Raw genomic sequence first — 10,255 nt, forward strand, 5'->3', positions numbered from 1 at the left:
TCGTCTATGCACCACCAACAATCCGCCACATACGACGACTATACAGGGTACTGAGGGAGGCACTCCTTCCTCGCGCATCCAGGCGCAACCCGCGCAGCAGCCGATCGGGAAGTAGTGGTACAGCGCCTTCTAGAATATCTTCACTCAACTTCAGTTTGTATGTACTTCTATGAGACAGTGCTGTCTATTATACTGCTCGAGAGATGCTGTCTATTATACTGCTCGAGAGATACTGCCTTCCTTTTTTCTCATCTCCTTATCTCTCGAGCCCCTTCATAATGCACTCGCGACCGTTTTGCTAGGTCCACATATACCAAATTTGATGTTACATGACGTAATTCGATGACGAAATATATGACTGGTGCAAACATGATAATCCTGACCCGCGTGTCATGTAACAGCATGACAACATGCCATGCTCATAGCGTGCTCACGACCGTTTCGCTAGCTCCACATATACTAGATTTGGTATCCCGTGACGTCAATCGATGGCGAAAGTAAACAACACATCCAAACATGATGATCATGACACGGAAGTCATGTAAGTCATGTACGGCATTATGTACTTCCACCTTGTAACGTTGCGCTGATTTTAAAGTGACATATCCACATTTCTCATTCGTGCTTCGCATATCATCAATTACCACTGCACGTAGGATCTGCCAATTTTTTTATCATTCTTAAATGCTGATTGTGATGCAGAACACAACGACGACCGTCACTTAGTAGCTGCATTGTTGTTTCTAACCATTTTTCAGCAACTCAACAAACGCTCTCAACTCCACCGCCGAAAATGTGGCATACCACAGCTGGTCGAACCATCGCTGGGGCATCATGTTCACAATCGTGGGCTTCGTGTTCCTGGACATGTGCTGCGACGGCTGCCAGTCGCCGGCCAGGAGCTACGTCCTCGACGTCACGATCGTGTCTGACCACGCACGCGCGCTCTCGATGTTCACCGTTCTCTCGGGCCTGTCTGGCGCCATCGGCTACGTCATGGGCGGCATCGACTGGGAAAGCACGACGGTCGGAGCCAGTCTCGGCGGTCACGTCAAGACTGTGTTCGGCATCGTCAGCGCATTCTTCGTCGGCTGCATCGTGTTGACTCTGTCCAGCTTCCGCGAGATGCCCCTGCCCGTCGTCAGGGCGGCCACTGCCGCCGGCTACTTCGACCAAGGCGGGGGCCACGGCGAGTACGAGCGGTTCACCAACGACGACGTCAGCGGGTGCGAGGAGACTGAGAGTATGGAGCTTGCCAGGCAAAAGTCGAGCAGTCCTTCCAAATCCCGCGGCAAGGACAAGGATGACGAAGCACCTCCAACGCTGAAGGAATACCTCCTCTCCATAATCCACATGCCTAGGTACCCGGCTCCACTTATTGTTTTTACACTTGATAGCATGCCTGCGACTGATGAACGCAGCTTGTTAGCGAGGTGGTGCTACAACACGGTGACTAAGATAACATAAACGCAGCATATGCACTTCATTGCTTATCATGCTTCATTGTGGTGAAAGTGCAGCCGGAACCTTGCTGGCCTGCGTGCCTAAATAACGACGTACCGGCGCCATACCAGCGTGCGGTGTACGGACAACATCTATGAGACGCCACGAGCCCGGCGTACCGTCTTGCGTGCATGTATCTACAAGCCGGTTTTATTGAAGTTAGGGCAAACTATCTATACTATTATCGACTTTCGTTTTTAACACCTTCGTCTTAGGAAATGGTCTTTGCAGAGGCGAAGCACTAGTGGATCACTAGTGAGCTAATACACTTAGAACACTGAAATCCCTGCGACGAGTACGGATCCGAGATTTGCAATGCATTTGAATGAACCTTTACATGAGTTTACTGCTTCTTCGTATTTCCATATAAAGCCGTTTTTGCGAGCGCAGTTCAATTTTGGGAAACCTTATTGCTTCGAAAATTCGCTATTAAGTCGTCAAAAAAACTGGAGCAAATCAATGTGTGGGTATAAGTAGTGTTCACTACTGTCTACCTGTTCCTTCAAATCGACTGCCTTTATGCTAAATTTATAAGCATGAGTGATGTCATTGGTGCACAAAGCAGTTCAGACGTGCTAAAGCTGTTCTGAAGATCTCTTGAGGATATATGTATACACATCACAAAACTTTAAGAACTTTTCAGTGACCACCTCGTCGGTGATAATTTGCCGCGGGCACGTGATTCTGGTGGGCAGGGCGTCGCTTTATGAAAGGGAACACGCGAGCGCGTGGTCTTTGCTGGAAGCGCCCACGAATGGCAGCCAGATGAGGCACGTTAAGGATCCTTTGTGTGTGCACCTGAACCAGCACGCACATGAAGGTTCCCTAAGACACGTCAGCTTATGGCGCTATCTTTTGGCGGCAAGAAGAACCGTCTGTAGTAGAGGATTCAATCCAGCAGACATTGTTTTTAAGTCGTGCTTGTACATAACATGTGAGCTATAATGTGGCTTGGTGTTTAGTTCCAAAGATCTCCTGTCAATCAGAGCTATACTACTCTTTATAACTTTATTCAGTCATCATTCTCAGCGTCTTAATGTCCGCTGCCAAAGGCCTCTACCGATGACCTCCAGTTTACTCTATCCTGTGCAAACTGGTTTGACTTTATCCATGCGAACTTTTTAATTTCTTTCCTCTACATAACTCTCTGCTTACGTAGACTGCGTTTCCTCTCCTTTCGTTATAATTCCGTTGTTAGAAGAACACCATATAGTCAAATTATCGGAGCTTTCCACTACTGGGCCCCTCATAACGTTACCGTGGTTTTGAGACGTAAAATGTGATATGTTATTATTGCTGAATATTACTTTTTCTGAGGCATTATTGTAGTAAAAATACGATATATGTTGCTGAAACATGGATGTTTCAGCAACATATGCAGAAGATAGAATGAATTGGGCAAGGGCAAGAACGAAGCTTGCTTTCTAGCCTGTCTGAACAAACGTCTGTATATGTTATCTCGCAGGACCATGATGGTTTTGTGCCTGACGAACCTTTTCTGTTGGATGGCGCTAGTCAGCTACTCGCTGTTTCTTACGGACTTCGTGGGCGCAGTGGTGTACGGGGGAGATCCGGTAGCACCCATGGGCACGGAATCTTATCGCATCTACCAGAGCGGAGTGCGACTGGGCTGCTTCGGCCTGGCTATCGACTCCGTCACATGCGCACTCTACTCCTTGTTCATCGAGAAGCTTGTGCACCGCTTCGGTATGTATTATGTAGAGTTCGTGGTTTAGTAGAGTACATTCCAATCAAAAGAGAGCAATTACAGGGACTATGAGTGAGCATTTTTGCTAAATGGAAAAACACGCATTCAGCAGATAGAAGACCGAACTAAAACGCATCGTCTAAAACAAGCTTATTATCCGAAGCAAGCTTCAGGGGGTATGCAAGTATGCGAGTTCATGGCGGCACTAAAAATTGGCAGATCCCACGTAAAGTAAGAATAGATGATATGCGAAGCACGAATGAGAAATGTTGATATGTCACCTTAAAAGTAGCACGTTACGAGGTGGAGGTAAAGGATGCCGTACATGACTTCCGTGTCATGATTATCATGTTTGGATGTGTCGTTTACCTCCGTCATCTATTCATCACGTGATACCAAATTTAGTACATGTGGAGCCAGCGAAACGGCCGCGAGCACGCTATGAGCGTTGTATGTTGTCATGTTTTTACATGACACGCGTGTCGGGATTATAATGTTTGTACCAGTAATATATTTTGTCATCCATCGACCTCACGTAACACCAAATTTGGTATATGTGGAGCTAGCAAATGGCCGCGAGCGCATCATGAAGGGCCCAATATACTCCTATGTAGCGTTGACGCGCGCGCACGCTGGGCACAGCGACGCTGCGTTAGCAAAACGTGAGCCCTTTAGAGTCTGACGCCAGGCGCGACCAGCGTTCGTCAGCGCGGCCCGACGGCAACTGGCGCGAAATGCGACATGCTGCCTTTCGCGCCGATGCGTTACCCTGACAACACTGCGTCTCCCTCTTTTCGTGACGGAGGGACGCCGGACGCGCTGAAACACGCATGCGTCCCGAAATGATCAGCTGCGAGCAAGCGCACCACGTCACGTTGAAATGTATTAGCGCTTTGACTGTGGCATGTAGTAATGTTCTCACATGACACGCATCTCGTGATTATCATGTTTGTACCCATCACATACCTCATCCATTGGCGTCACGTAATACCAAGTTTGGCATATGTGAAGCTAGCGAAACGGATGCGAGCGCATCTTCAGTGCGGCATGTAGTCATGTTGTTACATGACACGCATGTCGTGATTATCATATTTGGATGTGTCATTTACCTATGTTGTCCGTTCGCGTCGCGTAATACCGAGTTTAGTACATGTAAAGCTAGCAAAACGACCGCGAGCGCATCGTGAGCGTAGCATGTGGTCATGTTGTTACATGGCACGCATCTCATTATTATCATGTTTGCACCAGTCACATACTTTCGTCATCGGTTTTCGTACTGTAATACCAAATTTGGCATATGTGACGCTAGCGAAACGGGCCCTGCCGCGGTGGTCTAGTGACTAAGGTACTCAGCTGCTGATCCGCAGGTCACGGGATCGAATCCCGGCTGCGGCAGGTGCATTTTCGATGGATACGGAAATGTTCTAGGCCCGTGCGCTCAGATGTGGGTGCACGTAAATAGAACCCCAGGTGGTCAAAATTTGAGGAGCCCTTCACTACAGCTTCTCTTATAATCATATGGTGGTTTTGGGACGTTAAACCCCACATACCAATCAATCGGCTAGCGAAACGGCCATGAGCATATCATGAGCGTGGCATGTAGTCATGTTACACGACAAGCATGTCATGATTTTCATGTTAGTGTCTGTCGCTTGTGTTCGCCATGCAATCATGCCATACCATACCAGTCTTGCAACATGCCACGTGAACGAAACCACCGCAAGACCTGCAGGACCATGAAATGTAAATCATGACATTCATAACATACTTGTCATGAATTTCATGTTATGACTAGCCAAATATGTTCATCATACAGTCGTGTTATGCCATACTAAGTTTCGTATCGATACCATTATCGAGACGGCCAGGAGAGTTAAAAGTCGTAGGCGGCTAGATAGAAAGATACATAGATACGCACAAAGTCGCCGAAGTTTGCTAAGAAATGCTTTGCACTAAAAATACTAAAAATGCGGCTTCAAGTGATACTGCTCCGCATAACAAGAGAACCTGTACAGCAGCAGAAGTGTAACGCCTTTTTGTTACGCCATTAATCAGCAAGTACACTGAAAAAAGTCCCCCAAAATTGACCACTAAAATTCTGCTGCTGTATTTGTAAAAAGGTATCATTGTCCACATCAACATACAATGCATCTTTGGTACATTGGCCGAGAATAGAAACGAAAATGATTTATCCCTATAATCGCATTATTTAGAATTGTGGCAAGGAGATACCACTTTAAATCCCTCACGTTGACTGGATATATACTAGCTATAACGTGGCTTTTGTCATTTACATTGAGTTGCAGTTTACAAAGAGTTTAGTATGATCCGAATGTTCGTTGTCGTTTTCAGGTGCCAGACCAATATACATATTGGGCCAGGCGGCCTACTCCGTGAGCGTGGCATTGCTCGCCATGTTTCGCACTAAGGCGGCCGTGCTGCTAGTGTCACCTGCGGCGGGCCTGTTGTACGCCACCCAGTTCACGATGCCCTTCATCTTGGTGGACCACTACCACAGCTCGAACATGGTAGGCATCAAGAAGTTTAGTTTGCAACATTCTATCTTATGCGGCACATTTACTTGTGAGAACTATAATGCACTGCTTGTGCTGCTTCATTTTTGCACCAACGTTTCTACATGGTAAGTAGTTGGGTGACCCTGTAACTTTTAGGAACTTTTATTGCCTTTGTCGATATCATACCAGTTCAGTAATAAACAATATCCACAGTATGTCTACTTGTTTTTGCATAATGAAGACGGGCAGAGAGAGAAAGAGAGAAAAAAAACAAAAAAACAGGGAGGTTAACCAGAAGAAGGCGCAGGTTTTCTACCCTGTTCTCGGGAACAGGAAAATGGGAGTGACAAAGAGGAATAATTGGCGACAGTAGGGTAAAAAATAATTAGTCACTGCAGAACTACCCGAGCAGTAAGCAGCAACATTTTCCATGAGAGGTAACCCTTCAATGCTTACGCGTTAAAATCACAAGAGCGCACCGCCTAGGATTTTCATAAGCTAGGCAACACAAGTCATAATTTGGCCAGTACGATTCACCAGTTCGTCAAGATGAGCCGAATGGGACTGCTGTGGTCGCATTTGGTAAAAATATATCGGGGCAGCGACATCACCGGTAACAGACGGTGGCTGACGGACCCAAAACCACATTGTCTTCAACACTCCGACTCTGAGCGGAGGTGTGCTTATGAATGTTCTCTCGTACAGAACTTGATTCATGCTTCTTACCTATGTGCATCGCAGGTGGAGGCCGACGCCAACTGGTCCGAGCGTGGCCTGGGCACAGATATTGCGCTCGTGAGCAGCATGATGTTCCCGGCACAGTTGCTACTGTCTGTCTGCGCTGGGCCTATGGTTCGTCTGTTCGGAGGTTCACCGACTGTCATTATGTATGGCGCGTCACTAGTCAGCGCTTGCGGGGCGCTCTGCGCCATGCGTGTAACTTATCACAGGTTATGAACTGGACACACACACACACACCAGGAAGGAGCGCATTGCGTGGCGTTATTGCCCCGACGTACCATCAAAGCTGCAACCTCAAAACGATGCCTGATATGGAGTGACTGTTGATAACGGTGGGAAAAGGCACACTTGCCTAAACCTCAACGCACTGGAATTCAGGGCTCTAACAGCTTGAAAAAACAGAGTTTTAACATCAACAAGTTCAGAGTTCACAACGGGTCGTGAGGTTACAGACGACCCTCTTGTTCTCCAGCGTACGCAAAGCTATATAAGTAGGCCTACTCAGAACCCACCACGTTGAAACGGGACAGGCTGCTTGCCAGTCTCATAGTTCATCGTCTGGTCTCACCGCCAACAAATGTCACGGTCCTTTCGAACAGTGCAGTATATATATGCTATCATTTTTTCAGGAGAATATGTATATGTGTATGTTATGTATATACGTGTATGTTGTGGCCGGATACATCCAATTCTTTACGACGTCTTCACAAGGTTTGCACACACAACATAGCTATGTGCAGCTCTTTGCGAGCGATGTGATTCACGGCGTACTTGTGCCATGCGGACAAATTGCTAGTACCATATGATAAACTAAATGAAACAAGCCTCTTCACGAACACCACGCTGACCACACTCAATGTAGATCACTGTAGAACACAATGTAGATCACTTCATAGTGATTACCCAGGCATTTTACTTTTATATTCGTTTCATTGTTTTATTCTCAACAGTTCCATGCGCCTATACTACTACAAAAAACTGCCTCAAGCCACTATAAACATCCACCACTTCAGGGAATGGAGGACGTTTACAGGTGTAAATGCCCACGCATACAAACCCTTAAGTAGATATTTGAAGCAGCTCTCTAACATGTTTGCTTACATGGACGGCTGCATTGTGCAGAATGCATTAGGCACACACCGCCAATCTGTGCAACATGATATAAATCGTGCAACAAACGGATGCAGTTGACAGCACCGACGCTACAGTCATGGGCATGGACTACAGTCATGGACACTACAGTCATGGGTCGACATAACTGTACTAGCTGATCATATATGTTTAGATGTTCAACCACGATGTGTGAGGATAGTGTGCAATGGAACAAGTGTGTGAGACTGGTGCCCAAACTGTAGTGGCGCTTCGTATGCGGACATTTTTAATACCATACAATGACACGGATAGATAGAACGCAGTTCATGTCTTGCATTCAGAAAATGGTGAGATCCCCTTTGATCTTCATGAAAATATGACTGCCATGCTTGGATGATGGCATGCAGACATGTGGATTACAAGCAGCTAGGGCAAGGTGTATTATATATGTACAGTCAGCCACAAAATACGGTGGCGGGACGCCACCAATTGTGGCGGGACGCACAAGTGTGATATACTTCATAATTATGACTACAGGGAAACCTCCCTTTGTGTGCTCACTGTATCTACAAGGTAAACATGCAGTGCCAAGTTGCAAGTTTAGCACTTCGGTAAACAAGCGACTGGACCCTGCAACTTTCCTGGTACTGTAGCGTACACTCGTGTATATATAATGACAGCCACTCACTCCATGCTCAGAGGCTTGAAATATGGGCAAAAAAAAAGTTCCCGTACTATTTTCTCTCCTCCACCTATGCGAACCTCGTCCCTGGTAGCTACGGTTCCCATGCGTAGCTCAAACTCGCACTCTTCTCGAGCTCAAAGGTGTGCCAGCATAGATAGCATTTGTGAAACCTAGTCCTATAGGCGACGACATATATACTCGGAGGTTACGCCCATTTAAGAGCTTTCCTCAATGCGACAAAGGCGACGCACGAGACGACACAATGGCCCCGCGGATGTCAGCCTGTCCAGGCCAGGCGGGTACTACATAGCTGCACAATATATACGGCTGTGACGGAGTGCACTCCACAGATAAAGTGCTCTCGGAAACTGGCCATCCTCTCGCACCTTCCTAGTTTTCATAACTTCTCTTAGAGATCTTCGCACCGATTTCGGTTTAGGCGGCGTCGTTTTCTCGTCATAACCATAGCAATTTGACTCCGACAATGCTTGCTTTGACATTACGCCAAAGTTCGGCTGTTAATCTCGGAACCTATATGAACTTAGATTTTAAGACGCCACAAGGGAAGACTCCTCGGATATATACAAACACAAGTGAACTCTGTCAGGAATACAGCTAGAGTGTTTATATTGATACGGCCATGTTGAGGTGCTCTTATGCCAGTAACTCCAGCACGGCATCTAGAAAGTTTACTTGCACCTTTTTGGTTTATTTTTCTCTTCCTTCATTGAACAAAACATGCACCTTATTCAGATTTGCACGTGTTTACAGGACTCGTCCGTACTGTCACTGTATAGCAAAACTTAGGTGTTTCTGTAAAATGCGGATCCCCTAGAATACTTCGTCGGAAGTCCTGCATGAGTGCAGCATTAGTACAACAAAGTGTGCCAAACAGTGATACTGTGCCCCCTCACGTCGTTTTTTGCCCGTATTCGCATGCATTTACTGTGTCAACTGTCCGTTAACTAGTGTTTTTTTCTGAAGTTTTGTATATATAGTCAGGGAATGAGAAAGTGCAAGCATCTACTTTGTGTGCAAATGAAAAGTTTTGTCTGTGAATGAGCTTTTATATGCATGTAAATATGTTCCCGTTTGTCTTGTGCCCAAAATAAAGGGGAAAGAATTCCATTCACTAGCAGGGATGAATTGTGTACGTCAGCATAAAACGCATAAAACTCAAACGAGTGCTTGTCTATTTCATGTGCATCGTAAGTGTGCCCAGGATTCCCCTCCAAGGACGTGTGGGCGACGGTTCGTCACAGTGCCCCCCCCCCTATCATGTATGTCAATCTATTGGGCTGACTTTGCGCCCCCGTTCTTATAATGTCAACACATGGGGCTTGCTTTGCCCCTTTCCTCTCAACCACAGCTGACCTACCCCCCTCCCCTGTGCACACGCCTACGATGTGTATCCATGTCTTCGGCTAAGTTACAATTTCTTTTTGATATCGGGGCTAATTATTTGTCCCGAGTCATCGTGCAGTGTCAACTTCTTTTCGAAACGAGATCCTGTCATTCCTAAAAAAAAAGAATGCCTCTTACTGTTTTCGCTGAATATTTTCTTTCCACATACATAACTCCTTTTAAAGAAACACGTTAACATTTTTTCGGGAAAAAAGGAAGGAAAATAGAGGAAAAAGAAAGGCAATGAGGTTAACCAGCCTATAGGCAGCCGGTTTGCTACCCTGCGCATGGGAGCGGGATGGGGGAGATGAAAGAGAGCAGAGAGGGAAGATAGAAACAGCACATTCAGCAGCACATGCGCGCACACTCAGTCATAGTCCAGTCTTGTCTTTCGCGGTGTGTGACATTGCTGTTACAGTCCCTTGTTCAAGTCGGTGTCGCGTAGGAATTTCAACAGAGCTTTCGTCGCCTTGATTGATATGTGGGGTTTAACGTCCCAAAACCACTCTATGATTATGAGAGACGCCGTAGTGGAGGGCTCCGGAAATTTAGACCACCTGGGGTTCTTTAACGTGCACCCAAATCTGAGCACACGGGCCTACAACA

At 46.5% G+C, this 10,255-nt stretch overlaps 1 protein-coding gene across 3 annotated transcripts in view; it reads left to right on the top strand.

The window, feature by feature from the left end:
• The window catches only part of lovit (loss of visual transmission), a 53,185-nt gene extending 43,800 nt beyond the window's left edge, over positions 1 to 9,385 (top strand). For all 3 annotated transcript variants that reach the window (XM_037423244.2, XM_075893326.1, XM_075893328.1), the window contains 4 exons: positions 759 to 1,361; positions 2,969 to 3,210; positions 5,564 to 5,739; positions 6,469 to 9,385. In XM_037423244.2, the coding sequence (XP_037279141.2) occupies positions 759 to 1,361; positions 2,969 to 3,210; positions 5,564 to 5,739; positions 6,469 to 6,684 (1,237 nt within the window). In that variant the 3' untranslated portion in view covers positions 6,685 to 9,385. The remainder of the gene's footprint in view (positions 1 to 758; positions 1,362 to 2,968; positions 3,211 to 5,563; positions 5,740 to 6,468) is intronic.
• The last annotated feature ends 870 nt before the right edge of the window (positions 9,386 to 10,255 follow it).

Source organism: Rhipicephalus microplus, chromosome 4 (assembly GCF_043290135.1).
Source record: "Rhipicephalus microplus isolate Deutch F79 chromosome 4, USDA_Rmic, whole genome shotgun sequence".
Classification (NCBI taxonomy): domain Eukaryota; kingdom Metazoa; phylum Arthropoda; class Arachnida; order Ixodida; family Ixodidae; genus Rhipicephalus; species Rhipicephalus microplus.